General features: G+C 47.9%; 1 protein-coding gene across 2 annotated transcripts in view; it reads left to right on the top strand.

Moving 5' to 3' along the window:
• Positions 1 to 18,530, top strand: part of SECISBP2 (SECIS binding protein 2) — a 429,157-nt gene that overhangs the window by 272,540 nt on the left and 138,087 nt on the right. For both annotated transcript variants that reach the window (XM_078675640.1, XM_078675639.1), the window contains exon 8: positions 9,386 to 9,539. In XM_078675640.1, the coding sequence (XP_078531766.1) occupies positions 9,386 to 9,539 (154 nt within the window). The remainder of the gene's footprint in view (positions 1 to 9,385; positions 9,540 to 18,530) is intronic.

The raw sequence follows: 18,530 nt of genomic DNA, 5'->3' as shown, positions 1-18,530 counted from the left end.
TCTGACTCTAGCAGTCCTTGGGGTTGAGGTCCCTTGGCTGGGTCTCGACCCTCAGTTCTTTTTAGGAGATCTTTCCTGCTGGTGTTGTCTGGGGGTGAATTGTCGTTGCTCTTCCGTTCTGGCCCTGGAACCCTTCCTTATTCTGGGCGGTGATTGCAGACTTCTTCGTCTTTTACGCATTCTTTCATATGCTTCCTGCCCTCGGGGAGGCTGTTGTATTTGTCTTCAGGCTTGCTTTCAGTAGCTGCGCTCTGTTCTTTCATTCCGTGACTTGGTGCCTTAGTACCTGGCACTTTTCTGGATGGTGTTGTTCCTCACCATGCGTTACTTTCCCTTTGGTTAAGCTGGGTTTTCGTACACTGTTCCAGTATTCTCACAGTTATGCTTGTGATGGCTCCGCGTTGGGGCGCGGAAAGGTTCTCCAAAGAAAACTGATGTAGGCACGCCGGGGTGGGACTTATGTATCCTTGCTGACGTCACGGACGCTGATGACGTCAGGGCGGAGTCACATGGTGACGTCCCCCCGGCGTGCAGGGATGCTGTGGCAGAAAAGTTTTCCGGATCCAGTCTCACGCCTGGGGATAATTCTACGTTAAGGAATCTGCGGCTAGAATTGTCTCCACCAGATACATCGTTATCGAAGGTAAGAAACTCGTACAACAGGAAGTTAGAGTTTGCAGAGAGTGACTAGTATTGTTCGTAGTCACTCCTATTCCAATCCCCACTTTGTGATGCCGTTCATTTGTTTTTGTGGTGCACTGGAATGATGTTAGGGAGTGTATTAGTGACTAGAGGGGTGGAAGGGAGGATGGTAGGCTTTGGCATCAGACTTCAAAAGGGCTGAGGGCCTAATGGTGTGGGTCTCTGGTAAGTAGCAGACTGTCAGTCACCATACAGATCAACCAGAGCCAATAACCTCTGAATTCAAAGAAGAAAATAATATAAAAAATACCCGAATTATCCCAGCTGCGCGATTTCCAGTGACTTAGTTTTATCAATCAAACTGACTAGAAGATGGCAGGGGCACACCCAATATTGTTTTTTGTACTGTGTCCCCAACCATCCTGTAAATTTCACTTTCGAGCACTAAGATACAACACAAGAGGTGTAGGGACTGCGGCATAGGAATAGGAAGAAGGCACAAGGCATGGGGAATGGGGTTAGGGACTCCAGAATCGAAGCCATAAAGGAATAGGAAAACACGGCACAAAAGAGATGGGTGACTGGAACACAAGGTGAATCGTGTACTAAAAAACAAGAGAGCTGGCGAGTGGAAACCACAGATACACCCATAGGATTGGAGGACTCTGGCATGGTAATGGGAGGGAGGTGCAAGATGGATGGAGTTGAAGCAATAGTAAATGATGGGTGATGAGCTGGAGGTGCAAAATCGAGTGGTAGGACATTGCACAAAAAGAGTGGGGAACTAAGACATACGAAGCATGTGGTAATGAGGCACAGAGGGCTGAAGACTGACAAATAGAGGTCTTCAAGACTCAGGCCATAAGATCGGGCATTAATATTAGGCATAATAAGGATTATGTAGTGAGGGACACATAGGTGTAAGGACTGGGAATTGGTGGATGCGGTAATCCGCCTCCAGAGGGGTTTGAGGTGTGAGGCACAAGAGAACTTGAGGACTGAGGCACAAGTGGGAAGGGGGGATAAGAACAAGGCACATGCAGGATTGGGAACAGGACGAGTGTACAAGAAGAGTGACGGGGCTGTGCCACTAATAATATTGGGTACGGTGAGGCATAGGAAGGATGAGTGAGGGACCAGGAAAATTTCTGGAAGTTAGCAAGGAGTAGGGCAGAACCTAGATGAGAATGATAATTGAGGTCAAGGGAGCAAAGCACAAAATTAATGATTGAGGGAATTTCTGCAGAACTAAGATGGGTGAGTGGAGCAGTATACACATTGGATGAGAATGGGAACAGATGCCCTCAATGAATCAGAGAGATGACCATTGCAATATTATTAATTTTGAGTGAAGACCAGGGCACAGTATGAAAAAGAGTTAAACAAGGCACAGGACAGCTTACTGGGATGCTTGAGGTATTCAAGAAGGAAGAGTAAGGATCTTGGCATGTAATGGAGGATATAGGAGATGAATGTGTGATAAAGATGGGAATGGAACAAGACAAAGGAGGGATAAGAAAGAGTAGAGTGAGGAAACTGGGAAATACGACAGATAAGAGAGGAAATAATGGGTGTGAGACTAGAAGTGCGGGCAAGGGGATAGAGACACCAGAATGATAAGTGAGGGTACCGAGATAAAACAAAGGAACAGGAGTGTGTCCTGAGGTTAACATGATGACAGAATGCACCAATGCACAAGACAATGGGAAAAGACAAGTTAGAGAAAGGGTATGATCCTAGATAAGTGAGAGAAGGAGCCAAGGTGCTAGGAGATAAGAGGGAGAGTCAGGAGGTAGAAGATGGACTAACTTTTTTGAGACTTTTTGTCTCCACTATTTTGAGTCTTTGACTACTGTTGCCACGTAGGGATGCCTGGGTTTAAATCCTGTGGGGCCTGTTGCCGTACGATGTCGGTGTCCGGCCCACATGGCGTCAGTCTCTACTGTTTGGAGCGCAACCCTGACTCGTGATCATGTTCCGACAGTCTGGCCATGGCTCCGAAGGCCTAACGGGAGCGGCCCCGTAAGCTGCTGGAGGCCCGGCAGTCGTCTCCACGCCGTTCGAGATACAAGGGTGGATCAAGGGACTGACCGCGGAGCCATCATCATCGTTCTTCGGGGGCGAAGTCTTCACACTCTGAATCGGGTAAGAGACGTCATAAGAAGTTAAAGAAGCGCTTACGCTCTCCAACATCCCCCTGTTGGTCTCCGGACGCAGATGAGGGGGCCGGCGGTACCTCCCCCAAGGCTCCGTTGAATCCTGTGAGTCCCGCGGCCTACCCACATTATCCGGGTCCTTCGGCGACTCCGGCCCAGGTGCAAGATTTTCTTGCTGCCATGGACTGCCTTTATAGGCCTCGGGCTCCTGCCGGTGCACCGTCGGGCCCCGCGGTCCCACCTGAGGGGCTTCGCTTGCCGCCGGCTCTGCTACCGGCGGCTCTGGCGCCGCGCGGTCCTACACCGTCGGCTCTGCCCCGGCACCGCAGAGTCCGTCGCCGGCGGCTCCTGCCCCGGCGCCCTCCCGTCCCCCACGACTCAGTTCCTGGTGCCGCAATGGGTTCCGTTTGTACCACCTCCACCCTTGCCTGAGTTTCCAGACAGTTTTGCTCCGGGTTGGGATCCGAACTGGCATATGGAGCCGGATCGGCGCTATTCCAGGCGCCGTTGGACCCTTTATATTCCTATATTCCCCTGTGCTTCCCCCCTGCTGCAGCCTGTGCCTCGGGCAGTGGAGGAGGGGGACGACTGGGAGCGGTCTTGCATGGCAGTGCGAGTCAGAGCAGGAGTGGGCAGGAGAGTCGGAGGATGCAGGTGGCCTTGACCTCTCCTCTGAGCCTGGTTTCCTTTCTCCTCCTGCTGTGGCCATGGAGGAGGGCGCCACATACACTGTGGTGCTCCGTAGAGCAGCTGAGGCCCTTGACCTACCTATGGTAACTTTATAAACTAACCTCCTCACTGAAGTCCTTCAGCCAGCGGCAAGCTCTGTGGAGCTTCTGCTACCGTTCAATGAGGCGTTAATGGATGTATTAATGGGCACCTGGTCTAGACCAGCCACGGGGGTCCCTGTGGATAAGAACGTGGCCAGCCGTCCTCGTCCGGCCCCGGGTGACCCTGCCTTTTTAACGACCCACCCAACTCCGGAGAGCCTGGTCATCCAAGCCTCCACTTCCCAAAGCGCATTCCCTACCGCCCCACCGGATAAGGAATCTAAGAAGCTGGAACAGTTTGGCAAGAAACTGTTTTCCTCTGCCAGCTTAGGGCTGCTGTCGGTGAACACAGCATGCCTCTTGGGCCGCTCCTCTCACGCTGTGTGGGATACGGTTGCGCAGACGCTGCCTCAGTGTCCGGAGGAAGTTCGGGCAGTGCTTTCCCAAGTTGTGGCTGAGGGGAAAGATGCAGCAAGTTTCGCCATCCAGTGTGGACTAGACACCGCGGGTAGGGCGATTTCCACCACAGTGGCCCTCCGTCATCACGCCTGGTTACGGTCAACTGGGTTTTATGGGGATATTCAGAGTTCCCTTATGGATATGCCTTTTATGGTACCCACCTGTTTGGCGATAAGGCAGATAGTGCGCTGGAGCGTTTTAAGGACTCCCGGGCTACAGCCAAGTCCTTGGGTCTCTCCACCATGGGCCCGGCTACGTCGGCTTTTTGTTCCTTTTGTGGCCACGGAATGGGCACCCCAACAAGTTCGTTCAGCCAAAAACCTGCGCAGAACCAACCTCAGCGCAGCCGCGGACATGGTCCCTGCCGTGGCGGGACAAGGGGCCAGCATTTGGGACAGTCTACTTCCGCTCCTGCAGCATCCGCCTCAAAACCTTCCTCGTCCGAGCTTTGGGGTGCACCCCACGCTGGTGGGTGGCAGGATTTGCCATCACCTCCTCCACTTGTGTTCTGTCACTACGGACAGGTGGGTGCTGCAAATCGTCCAAAGGGGCTACTCCCTGCCCTTCGAGTCTGCCCTCCCAGCCATGCCACCTCAGTTCCACCGCATGTCGAGGATCACTTTGCGCTTCTCCAACAGGAAGTCACGGCCCTCTTGGGCAAGGGGGCCATTGAGCGCGTTCCTGTGCCAGAAGTAGGACGTGGTTGTCATCCCCACTACTTTCTGGTCCCCAAGAAGGAGAAAGGGGGCCTGCGCCCCATCTTGGACCTCAGGAACATCAACCGCTTCCTCCTGAATGAGAAGTTCAAGACGTTGACCATAGCTCAGGTCTTGGTTTCCCTCGACCCTGGAGACTGGATGGTAACATTGGACTTGCAGGATGCATATTTTCACATCCCCGTCATGCCGGTCCACCAGTGTTACCTGCGGTTCATCGTAGGCCAAGAGCGCTTTCAGTTTGGCGTGCTCCCCTTCGCCCTTACCAGTGCCCCTCATGTGTTCACAGCTTATCTGGGCAGATCAGGGGTTCCAGTCTTCCCCTATCTCAACAACTGGCTATTATAGACAGGCTCGCCCCAGGCAGTCGTCTCCCACCTCCAGACTGCGGCCGACCTCCTGCATTTGCTGGGGTTCTCCATCAACGTGCTGAAGTTGCACCTGAGTCCCTCTCAGAAGCTCCCCTTCATCGTAGCGGTTCTGGATTCGACACAGTTTTGGGTTTATCCTCCCGAGCAGCGAGTCCGGGATATTGAGGCTATGATTCCGATCTTTCAGCCTCTATACCGGGTTTCAGTCAGGATGAACCTCCGGCTACTGGGCCTCATGACCTCCTGCATCCTGTTAGTGCAATATGCCAGATGGCATATGTGGGCTCTGCAGTGGGACCTGAAGTTCCAGTGGGCACAGCATCAGGGCAACCTGTCCGATCATGTCCAGATCTCGGAGGGCACTGCACGACAATTGCAGTTGTGGCTCACAAATCGCGATTGGGTCAGTGGCAGATCCCTCTCCGTTCCCCAACCAGAGCACACAGTGGTGACGGATGCGTCCCTCCTGGGATGGGGCAGCCACTAGGGAGAGGCGGAGTCCCGACTCCATATCAATCTTTTGGAGCTTCGGGCGATCCGATTTGCACTGAAGGCATTCCTTCCCACTCTCCAGGGAAGTTTGGTGCAGGTGTTCACGGATAACACCACCATGTGGTATTGCAACAAACAGGGCTGGGTGGGGTCGTGTACCCTATGCCAGGAGGCTCAGTGCCTCTGGACATGGCTGGAACATCAAGAGATTCCCTTGGTGGTTCAACATCTGGCAGGTTCCCTGAACGCCAGGGCGGACAAACTCAGCCGCCGGTGCATGATGGATCACGAATGGTGTCTGAACTCGGACGTGGTGCAAGGTGTCTTTCTGCAGTGGGGAGAGCCTTGGTTAGATCTATTCACCAACGAAGAGAACGCGCGATGTCATCAGTTTTGCGCGTTGGAATTTCCAAGACGGCGCTCGCTGGGCAACGCTTTTCATTGCGAGTGGAGCTGCGGTCTGTTGTACGCCTTTCCGCCTATACCACTTCTGCCCAGAGTGCTGAAGAAGATTCGGCGCGATCGGGCCCAAGTCATCCTTGTGGCTCCGGATTGGGCACAAAGATACTGGTATCCCTAGCTACTCGGCATGGCGATCGGTTCCCCGATCTGACTGCCTCTTCGGGAGGATCTTCTGTCGCAGCAGCAGGGTACGGGCCTCCAACCAAATCTGTCCAGCATCCATCTCCATGCGTGGAGATCGAGCAGCGACAGTTGACCGCTTTCGATCTGTGATGTCATTCTGGCTGCCAGGCGTCCCTCCAGTAAGATGGTTTACACCTACAGGTGGAGCAAGTTTGTGGCATGGTGCACAGCGAAAGCTGTAGATCCCCTTTCTGCCCCTCTTTCCGAGGTCCTTCTGTTCCATCTCTCTTTGCCCCAGCAGGGCTCTGCTCTGGGCACTATCAAAGGTTATCTTTCGGCCATCTCCGCCTTTTTACAGCTTCCAGATCAGCCATCTCTTTTTAAGGCCCTGGTTGTTAATCGTTTCCTCAAAGGCGTAATGCCTTTCATAATGCCTCAATGGGACTTAAATCTTGTCTTGACTTATCTGATGTGCGCTCCCTTTGAGCACCTTCATAACTGTCCCTTACATCTTCTCACTCTAAAGACGGCTTTCCTGGTAGCTATCACCTCTGCCAGAAGAGTGAGTGAGCCCAAGGCTCTTTCTTGTAAACCTCCTTTTCTATCTGTTCATCCAGACAAGATGGTTTTAAGGACCCGTCCTTCTTTCTTGCCACAGGTTGTCAAGCCCTTCCTCATCGGGCAGACCATCACTTTGCCCACCTTCTTTCCGCCTCCGCATCCTTCAAAAGAGGAAGAGAGGCTCCACTGTCTGGACCCAAAACGTGCGCTCTTGTTCTATCTGAAGCGCACACAACAGTTCCGGGTGGATGTCCAACTTTTTGTTGGCTACGTGGGCGATAAATAAGGTCAGGCTGTGCACAAACGAACCATCTCTCGGTGGGTCGTTCTGTGCATCAAAGCATGTTACTCGTTGGCTAAGGAGGAGCCTCCTGTGGGGCTGCGTGCCCATTTTACCAGTGCAATGGCAGCCACTACTACATTGGGACGCGGCGTTCCCTTGGAGGACATTTGTCAGGCAGCAACGTGGGCCTTGCTGCACACGTTTACCAAGCATTACTGCCTTGACAGTCAAGTCTGGAGAGACAGCTTCTTTGGCCATTCTGTTCTTCGTGACTTTCTTATGTAATCTTGTTCGCAGACCCACCACCAGGGTTGGTATTGCTGGGGTATCTATTCTAAGGTAAGGAATCTATCACTAACGTGTCTCTTGCAGCTGCACAAGTTACTACTTGTGTAACGATATATCTGTAAGAGACATTAGTTAGTGATAGATTCCTTACCGCCTCACCCATCCGCCCCGTTCTGCGAACTGATTTCTAGGGTTAAGGTCAACCCTTTCAGGGCCCTAGTTTCATTGCACCAGTGGTCAGTTTCTTGCATGGCTCTGCGTTCCTGGCGCGGAAAGTCATGTACAGAACTGATGTCAGTCCGCATGGGTGGCGCCTAAGTAGTCTCCGTGATGTCATCTCGGCGCATATGACGCCAGCGACGGACGCGGAGCCGCACGACGCCACCTTCCGACGAGCATGGGTACTGCTGATGAAAAACTTTCCGGATCCAGTCTGACGCCTGGGGATATTCTAAGGTAAGGAATCTATCACTAACTAATGTCTCTTACAGATATATCGTTACACAAGTAGTACCTTGTGTGTGTATGCCTGGTAATTTTCTCTGTGGGACAATTATTTAATTTCAAAACTCCTAAAAATTTGAATGCACTGCAAGCGGAGTTTGGAATCCTAAAGTGAGAGTCAAATTTTTGAGCACTTGCAATTGAGGCTTTTCCTTTTCAAATAAAGTGCACTGAGAATACATGAGACTTCCCGAGAATTTTTTGCTAGTTAAAATTCTAACTAAAATGTCTCAGCAGCATAACATTTGTACCCACTACAGCAGATCTGACTGTGAGCTAGTTTCCAATACTAATGTCACAATTTCCTCTTAATCTCCAGACGCCATAGGTGGAATAAAGGCTCATAATGTGCAATATTTTGTTTGCATTTTTATTTTACTTTTTGACTCTTTCACCTCTGTGTCGATTAGCAAGGGACAGATGGTTGATGATATGCTTTCAAATTCCGATGGCGTGGAAGATTGGAATAATGCGCTTTTGGTCTTACTCAGTCCTACTCACATAAGGTATATAATTGGTTTGGTTGATCCAAAAAATAGGCCTAATGATGGAGGAGAATATCGTCCCAAAACCCAGTTGTATAAATCTGGGGTTAACAGACTAGATTATCGTTTTTGAGTGTCCAACAAGTGTTTTATTCACGAGTTCTAGTTTGGATAGAGTCCCTATGGTTTAAAATTGGAAAACCTCTCACTCACTGACATAAGCAGGTTGGAGGAATAGTCAAGGATTATTGTACATAGACAGCAGAATCTATAGTTGAAGCAATTTAGAATGGATTTGTTAACTTCTTCAGAGCTGGAATGTAGTGCAGTATAAATTGTGTATAGGACTGGTTCTGCGTTGAATTGCATTTGACTAATTACTGTAGAGATATGATTGTGAAACTTACTGTATTCTTGTGAACACTTTCAAATCAAACAATGCATATTCATAGCTAAAATGAGTTTGTCATTCGTTATACATGCACAATCAGTCTACTTTAATGCGTACATTACAGGCTTCAGAGATAATCTGGCAGTGGTGTGCATTTGATTAAATTTGTAGTTAGCATGTAAAAGTAAGTATCGTGTGTTTGAACTCTTAATACAAGAAAGAAGCATTGTTACGCTGCCTCCTCTGAATTCTGGACAGTTTAATAACATTTCTTGTACCCACAGCATGCTGCCTCCCCTTTATAATAAGGCCACATAGGTCAGTTGGACATATGAAATTACTAATATACTTGCCTATGCAAATGGGAAAAGCAGCGATCAAAGAATTATCTGTTATAGGGCCAGGCAATGTATTGCTCATATTGTTCAGTATCTTCAGTCATATCTAGCTGAAGCTCTTTATCAATTGTAAATTATCCCTCCTAATACTTGTATCATTTATCATTTGCATTTTCATGTTTAAAAAGTATTCAACAGCAGTGTTAAGAATTTCCTAATACTACAGCTTTCTGACTCCTGGTATGGCCTCATAGGCTCTCATTGAAAATCACAAATAAATACTCACATTGTGTTATGTCCTGCATATAACGTGCTTGTGTGTTTATATATTTTGTTTGTTGTAGATTATTTTGAAAGAGAGAGAACAGAGAAAGCAAAGCCGCTTGTTGGAAGGACAGGTTGTGGTCTCACTTGATAAGGAGAGCTTACCTCAGGATCCATGTGAAGTTGCTGAAGACCAAAGTGCTAGTGAGAATAACCAAGATCTGCAAATGACAGGTATTTTCTAGCTGTTATCCCAATACTGCAGAGTGAGTAACACACGCATGGCCACGGGTATGCCCAACACATTGATTCCCATTATCTGGTTCTTATATTCTGGAATTCTTTCCCACTATGAGGTGAGGAAGCAGAGACATGGTTTAAAATTCAGATTGTTTCTAGCCTTACGTTAGTGCAGATCTAGCTGGGGATCTGTAAGTGTAGTTGTTCATAATATAGGACTATGGTTGTGTTATTGTGGTGTGTGATTATGTGCTAGTGGTCAGTGTGGGAAGATCATCAGAGGGAAGAAACTGCAATGCAGATGAAGCAGAAAGGAGCATTGCATTCTGTGTTGGGACCAGTTTCCATGATTAAGTTGGTTTCTTGTTGAGTGGTCTGTGATGTGCCCCCTTTTTCGTGGAGAGTTTGTAATATGTGGGTTTGTTGATGCATTTGATGAATGGTGACTAGTGTTTATTGTGTGAAGAGTAATTGTAGAGAACCTGATGTTTGGGGGTTGGTTAAATTGTTGAAATCCGGTTGTACGATATGGGAGTCCACGTATAACATGAAGGTCAGATTGTGAGTGTTTTCATTGTTCAATTAGTGTTTACATACAGTATTTGTGGCTACTGAGGAAGTATAGAGATTCTAAATGATGTGAGAATGATGCTTTATCCAACGTTTGGTCAGAAGTGTGAGCATGTGCTTTCGCTTCACAAATGTTTGCAGGGAACAAACATGCAGGTGAGCTTGTGTTAGGTTGTAAGAAATAAAGTAAGCCCTGTGGTTGGTAATTTTTGTGTGGCATGCAATGGGTTTTTCAGAAAATTTGCATGTTGGCACCAGTAGGCTAAGGATTGTGGCCTCTTGATTAAGTCATTGCTGGGCCCACCGGGTGAGGTGGTGTGGTCTCTTGATTAATTTATTGCTGGGCCTACCAGCTAAGATGGTGTGGCCTCGTGATTCATTTAGTGCTGTGCCTACTCGTTTTTCTTGTATTTATTTAGTCTTTACAGTTCCTACCTAAATATTGAGACCTGTTCTCAGTTCTATAATTTAAAATGGCAAGTTGTCAGAGTTTCCTCTGCCAGTGAGTTTCTTCCCCTGTCCATCACAGAAACGCATCTTATGTTTTTAGAAGGAATAATATGATTGTGGTGTTAAACTGGTGTTTTACATTTTAAAAAATAAGTACAAAGTTTATGTCAGAAATTGCAACAATAAAATAAACCAATGGAATATTGAGAGACTACACGTCCCAATCAATCAATATCAACGGCAAATGTCCTCTCTGTTATTCTTCTGTTAGATAGAAAGTTAAAATAGGTAAATTTGTCAATCACCTCATCGTTATCTTTTTGACAATCTCAATTGTTTAAAAAAAATAAAGTAGACTTCTTATTTTTATTGTTATGTCTGTATCATATATTTTATACACCAAACATGTGTAGGATAAAGACAGTATAACATAATCTCAGGTTTCTCATATGTAATACTACTATAAAAACTAACACATCTAGACCATTTCAAAACATGTGCAACAAATCCAAACAATTGTAAGTAGCATAATGCCCCACCAGACATGTAACACATAACAAATCTAAAAAGGCATAGACATATTCTATCATACATAGCACAGTGTTCATGAGTGCAACCCTATTATTTATAAGCTACCAAAACAACACCTTTCTTGAGCTTCTTAGATTGTGGGATTTTATAACAAAATGGCATGTGTGCCATTTTGGCCCATTGGTTAGTTCCTTATAGGTCTTTTAAAAAATGAAAAAAGTGCAACACATTACATTTTATTCCAGGTGAGACCAGCATTACTAAAGGTTAAGTATTCCAGAATTAGCTATAAGACTCAACTGTTACTTTTATCATCAACAGAGGGTGAAACACAGAGGAGGACCTATGTGTTTATTAGTAGATTTGCTGGTAGTCATCACAGCTTGGAAATTGGCTTTGTGTAAGGTTTATTAGACAGTGGCTTTCCTATGGATTCCAACGGGGTTTCAGTGGTAGTCACCTTTCTGTTTATTTTCAGAAGTGGTCTGTTACACAACCCACAGAGCAGCAAAAATCAGAGTCTAAACCCAAGCGTGCTTACTCCACTGTCATTCATATAATCCAGTTTGGTTGCCCTTTTTCCCTCAGTTGTAACTACAGTCTTTAGGAGAATCAATTATGTTATCTCCTATCTAACCATCAATCTTGTTCAGGGAGCATTTTGTGGCAAACATTAAGGCAAAACATGTCGGGAAACCCTTTTTGGGTAGCTGTTGCGCCTTACAAATTTAATTAATAAATAAATACTGAATTTAAGCTAGTCAAATAGCACAGTGGGAATAGAGCTCTAAGGGTCAATGCTAGCAATCATTCAGCAACAAATTCCAGACAGGCCCTCTCTATCCCAAAATGCTGCAAGACTTGTGGGTCCATGTTCCTTGTGACCTCTGCTCCCAACCTTATTCTTGGTAGAAGGGGAATCTTCCAAGAGTTTCTAGTCAACCTACATATCCTCTAGTGGGGCATATCACCTTTCTTGTGATCAAAAAGGACTTTCCTCTTACATGCTTCCTCCTTGCCACTCAATGGTTTGACTCTCTCCACCTCGATTTTCCCTGCGTAAATCTTACTTTGGGTTCCAAATAACCTTTTTCCTCCCCATGCACTGCTTATGACCTCACATTATACATCACTCATGACATTTTCTATTTCGTCATTGATTAAATCACTGTAATACAAGTCAAGTCAAAGAGGCTTTATTCGAGTAAAATTCTCATAAAAGCACATACATACATTCATATATTAAAACCACATTAAATTAATACCTCATTTTTGATTGACAATCATTAAAAAAGAGATAAAATACATAATTAATACATTATAAATACTAAAAATTACTTAATAACATTGTTTGCTAGAAAGGGTGCTTATAGGGGCAAGCTCTTGGCAACAATTCTCTGTCTGAAAAACCATGCCCATCCCAGGTACTTGGCGACTGCTATAACTAGGGGCATAAAAGTGCTGGTGCAAATAATTCTCAGAGCCACTAGGCTACTGGTAGTTCCTAGGTTTCTACACGCTGGGGCTAGCCAAACTCGTCTTGGAGTGACGTAAGCCCTACAGGAAAATACAAAATTACCTATGCTTTCTTTTGAGGCTCCACATGCAGGGCAATCTATATTGGAAGAACTCCTCCAACTCCCTGTAAGCGATCTCAGAGGGAGAGCACCAGATCTAATTTGGAATAGGAGCTTCCTTCCCCTGGCGTTGTTATACTATCCCAGTAGTCTTCCAGCACAGGATACAATTTGGCTTCCAAGAAACGGCCCGTCATACAGTCAGCAGCAGTTTTTCTCCAATCTCGCAGGGCCACAAAATCCCAATATAGTCCTTTCAATGCTTTTTTACTCGGAAAAACCTCTCCTAGAGGATTCTCCCAAAGGGTTAGAGACCAAGCTCACAGAGCATGGTTCGAAGTTCTTTTAACCATCCTATTCTATGGAAGATATCTGCTTTTATTACAGCTAGGAACCCCTCCGCATAATGATGTATCTCCGGAGTTGTCCAAAGCCGTCTCCAATATAGAACAGGGCGTAGCCTCGACAAATCCCCTACTGCCTTCCTCCCCAAGTCAAGTCTAAGGGGAAGCAATGGGGTACTTTTAGGTAGGCCAGTCACTGCCTTAAGGAACTTGTTTTCCGATTTCTGCATTGAATGTAGCTTCCCAAAGCCCTCAGCTCTGCACCATACAGAGCAGACCCTAGGGCCATGGCCTCGTAAACTTCCAAAACTGGCTTGATTGGCTTGGACTTCGATTTTCTATGCTCCACCCCCAGAGCACCAGATATTTGTCTATGTCTTAGGGCCGCCATATCGATGTGCTGTGACCATCTCAAATCATCAGTTATGTAAATGCCAAGATAGGTAAAAGCCTTAACCCCTTCCACGCTCATGACGAGCTGGGCTCGTCATGCAGTAGCCTCCTGCTACGCTGATGACGAGCCCAGCTCGTCATGAATAATGGTGTTTGTAAAGTTCCAGCACAGGAGAAAAATCCCCATAGCGTTCAAGGTGTTAACAACCTCTAACAGACAATTGTTCATAGATATTTTGGGTCTAGAACTACGATGACAGTTGAAAGTCATTAACTTAGTTTTAGCCACATTGACTTCCAAACCGTGCTCCCCACAAAATTAATCAAAAATAAGAAGAGCACGTTGCAAGCCACTTGGGGTCTTTGACAAAATTAAGGTATCATCGGCGAACATCAAAATCGGCACTTTGATGCCCGCCAGAGAGGGCGCATCTACACTAACAGACAACATACGAGGAACTATCCCATTAATAAATAGTGAAAAAAGCAAGGGGGCCATCGCACACCCTTGACGATCTCCCCGTTCTACCGGGAAGTCAGCCGTAACTTCTCCATTCCTACCCCACTGGATTTTGGCAAAATTAGCCTCATGTAACCTCATAACCATGGTTAATAAATCTTCCGGTATACCTAGGTTCCTCAAGACCACCCATAACTTTCTCCTTGGGACCAGGTCGAAGGCAGCCCGCAAGTCAACAAAAGCGACATACAGGCTACCCTCGCCTAGCACCACTGTTCCCCACCGCAGCAGGGTAAAGCGGAACACCTGGTCCACTGTACTGGTGGCCTTACGGAATCCAGCTTGGTATGGGGATAGGGCATTGTTCTCATCAACCCAGTCCACAAGCCTTTTTACGACCATCCTCCCCACCACCTTTTGGACGGTGCAATCAAGCTTATCGGTCTGTAGTTCCCGGGCACCGACCGTTCACCTTTCTTGTATATGGGTATGATGGTCGCACCCTTCGAAGATATTGGTACCATAGCCCCTTGGGCAATAGCATTAACCAAAAGGAAGATATATTTTACCCAGCGATCCTTGTCATTAATAAAAAGATCCGCCGGGACCCCATCTAAGCCCGGGGCCCTGCCCCTAGCCACTACACTTAAAGCCACTTCTACCTCTTTGAGGCTGACAAAGTTCCCGTTAGAATACACATCCGTAATCTCAACCCTCTCACTGCCCGGTAGTGTTTCAGCATATTGGGGTTTAAAATGGTTGACCCAAGCCTCCTCCGGGACCTTGTTACTGGGTCAGTCTGGTGTGTCACCCCTACCCCATTTAACAATGTTCCAGAAGGGGAGGAGCCAAGCTCGCGTCCGCGATGGCCGCGTTTTAGCTCGGCTCCGTTCGCTTTCCTGCCTGGAACGTCTATCCTGTGTCTTATCCTGCCCCGGGAAGTATTCTTTGGTAGACTATGGAACTAAGACATTTCGCTGGCACTTACCGTCTGTTCCTAGGTGCCGCGGATCCTGAGCTGCGCCCTTGTTCGCTTCGGGGCCTCCGGAGCGGGCGGGCCTGAAACTCCTCGGCGGCGCCCGGGCGGGGCGGAGCGCTGTAGCCGGCCCTTGGTGGAGGTGTGGGCTCGGTCGGAGAGGCCGATGTGCAATTAGACCGGTGACGGCTCTCCGGGCCTGGACCGGCGATCCTGCGGCCTGGTGTTGAGGCGCTGCCTTCCATGGACGGGGGTTGACCGTGTATGTGGCTCGTCTCCCCTTTGTTCTCCTGTCCGGCCATCTTGAGTCCCTCCGCCCGGACTCGGAGGACGGAGCCGGTGGCGTGGGGGAGCCGGCGACCCTCCTTATCCTGGTGGCCCGCCTTCCTGCCCTGGGGGTGCCTCTGCTTGTGGTCGGCTGTATCCTGTGTGACCCCGCTTGTGGCCGGACGGGGGTCGGAGAGTGCCGCGGCCCCGCCGGGCTTTCAAGATGGCGGCCGGCTCCCTGTCTCTCAGCCTGGCCGAGACTGGCGACGCTGGTCCGCCGCATGGCTCGTTTGCTGAATACCGTAAAGGTGAGCCTACGCGTGGCGACATCCTCGCCGCCTTGCGCTCCTGGAGTGCTTCCGTGACCGCACCTATCGCTGGACTGGATGATGATCATTTTGCCGGGCCTGCTGAGCCCCCCCGATGTGTGCGGCTTCATCGCTGCTGTGTGCTGCTGGGACTTTCCTGGAGGTTGTGGACCCGGCGGCTGCCGCTTGTTTGGGTATGCGGATACCCGCTGCTCTCAATCATCATGTGATTTCTCCTGTGCTGAGGGTTCGCCGGCCGGGTCCCGTCCGGACCGGTCTCGTTGGATCTCCCATTCCTTTTTTGCCTCGAATGGCCGAACGAAGATCCTGTGGTTGCTCCGCCGAAACAGCTTTCCTCCTATTGTCGGCGGAACAGTGCCTGCATTACCTGCGGTGGTTACCGTCTTTTCCTGTTCATCTGGGTCGAAATCGATATGACTTGTGTGGATTGACGATTGGACTCCCTGCTATTCGCCTCTGGTTCCTCATGATCTGGTTCCTGGTGCGTTGGATGCCTACGGCTTCGGATAGACGAGGACAGGGTTGAGATGAACTTGCCTCGGTGGACTATTATTTTGCGGTATGGTCGGATGATCCGTTTGTGACTGTATGACTATGTTCGATTCTCCTTCATGTTCCTGGAGCTTATCCTCGTAATTACTATCTTCCCGTGGGCACTGAGTGTGTTCGGACGGGGGGGTGGGAGCTGATGGTTTTGATTATGTGGCTCCTCTCCCGTCGTTGTCTCCCTATTTCCCCTTCTTCTTTTTGTCTTTGTGGTTCTTTCTTTACTTTTAACTCTTCTATATTTCGGGTTTCTAGTTAGGGCGACAGGCACGCTGCTGGGGGGTAGGCCATAGCCTTCTGCAGGGGTGCAGGGTGGGGTGTGCGGGGTGGGGGGGGTCTGTCATTTTGTTTTTTCCCCCTCTTTTCCCTTTTTTTTGGTTCTATGGCTCTTATGTATCCCCTTTTTTCGGGACGCGGTGTCTGCATGTGGGCCCCCTGGGGTGTTTTTTGCTAGCATGGGCCTTCTGGTCTCCCTGCCGTCATGGTTTACTACGCATCTATTACTCCTGTTACCACTGGTTCCCTGTGCCGGTCTATTTTTGAGTGCTTTGTTAGCCATGGGGCGCATGCTGTGATGCCGCGTTCTTTCTTCCCCCCTTTTTCCCGATGTCCTTTTCCTTTTTCCCTTCCCCCCCTTTTTTTTTTTTCTTCCCTCCCCTGGGTTGTTGTAGCAGAGGGCTCTTTGTTTTGTAAGCCTATTTTCCGTTCTCTGTATCATTGTGTGTTCTCGTAGTGGTGGGTGGCGCTGGGCAGCGGTTGCAATTGCTTACTAATGTGGGACTCACGTTCTGCCTTTGTTAAAATGTAACTGTTCTTTTTGAATTTTCCTGTATTCTGTATTACTGCTTGCTCGCGGCCCGCCACGGCCCTCTGGACCTTAATGATTGCCATCATTCTGCTATACCCCTTCTTCTATTATAAAATCAACCTTCTCTCATCCTGCTCGTGGTGGTTGCTCTGTGGCTTTTCGCCTTTGATTCCCGTTTGGATTACTGTGGTACCCTGCTGGAGCTTCTGTCCTGACCATTGTGCTTCTATAATTGTGGTGGCCGGCCCGATGGGTTGTAGGCCCGTATTTGTGAGCAATTTCTGCACAATAAAGGTTTTCAAAAAAAAAAAAAACAATGTTCCAGAAAAGTCTGGAGTCTTTTGCCCTACAAGCTTCTCTCAGCTCAGACCAGTGCAGCTCATCCCATAATTTCTTGGCTAAGGATATACTATCCTTATAGAGCTTTCTGGCACTTCTGATTGCTACCAGGTCCCTACTTTTGATGGCCAAACCCAGGGATAGCCGAGCTTTTCTACATTGAAGGTTATACCATTTTGCCGGCATATCAGGTACCTTTTTGTTTTTCTTACATGCCTTCTGAAAATGTGACTTAATTGTGAGAAAAAGATTATCATGGATAGCCGTTACTTCATTTGACCCTGGAATTACTAAGTTCACGTGTTCCAGGGCGGTTATCGCCTTGTCAACCTCAATATTTATACTGGCCATAGACTCGTGATTGGCTAATACGCAGGGCCATCTTAACCTGCGCATATCGTTTGTTGGAACAGACAGAGGGACATTCAATTCATCATTTAAACTCACTATTGAAGGTGACCACCATTTGTGCTCTACGCACAATGGATTATGGTCACTTTCAATCCTCATCTTAACTTCCATGTCACATACTGAATGCCATAGTTTCAGACTACACAGGACATAGTCTATCCTGCTTCTACTACGTCCATTATCGAAGGTACAAGCCCCCCCCTGTTGCTCTTGGTTCTCCCATTTAATGGCCTAAGCCCTTTTCTAGACAGATGATATTTAAACATATAATATCATCTGTCCAGCGTTTTACAGGAACCAGATCAATTATTGGGAACCCCCATTGCATATCCTCTGTTCTCCCTACAAAATCATCAGAGATATCCAGGGGTTCAAATGTGCGATTAAATCGCCGGCAATAACAATCCTGTTATCCAGAGAGTGGATTTCCAAAAGTGAAGCCAGAGCCAATAAGACCTCAGACTTCCCACCCTTGCTACCCCTAACATACACATTATATATGTGAAGATGCCCTTGGAGACCCATATCTAGTTTTATCAATTGGATGTCCTTACTGCCCAGTTCCACCACTTTAACCTTGACGGGTAGATTTTGCCGTACCCAAATAGTTAATCCACCCATGGGGCGACCCTTTCGACCTTTGGTTCCCGGTACAGAGTAATTTAGATATCCTTGTAGGAATAAAGGTTCACACACCCATGTCTCTTGGAATAAACATATGTCAAAGTTATTAATAAAGTCTATCCAATTTTGGGAATCCTGCTTATGCCTCAGTCCCGCTATATTCCATGACAGTAATGTCCCGACACTAATCATGTCCGGGTCTACTGATCCTTTGGAGGATCCTATCTTTGGAGTCACAGGATCCGTGGTGCAACCCACTACTTCCAATATATTAATATTCCCCTCATATCTGGCTTCATGGGTAGCGGGGTTGTCAAGAGACCCAGAGTCATGTAGACAAGTGCCGTCATCTTGATTGGA

Source organism: Lissotriton helveticus, chromosome 2_1 (assembly GCF_964261635.1).
Source record: "Lissotriton helveticus chromosome 2_1, aLisHel1.1, whole genome shotgun sequence".
NCBI lineage: Eukaryota > Metazoa > Chordata > Amphibia > Caudata > Salamandridae > Lissotriton > Lissotriton helveticus.
The sequence above is the reverse complement of the archived record's forward strand: the minus strand, read 5'-3'. Positions and strand labels throughout refer to the sequence as shown.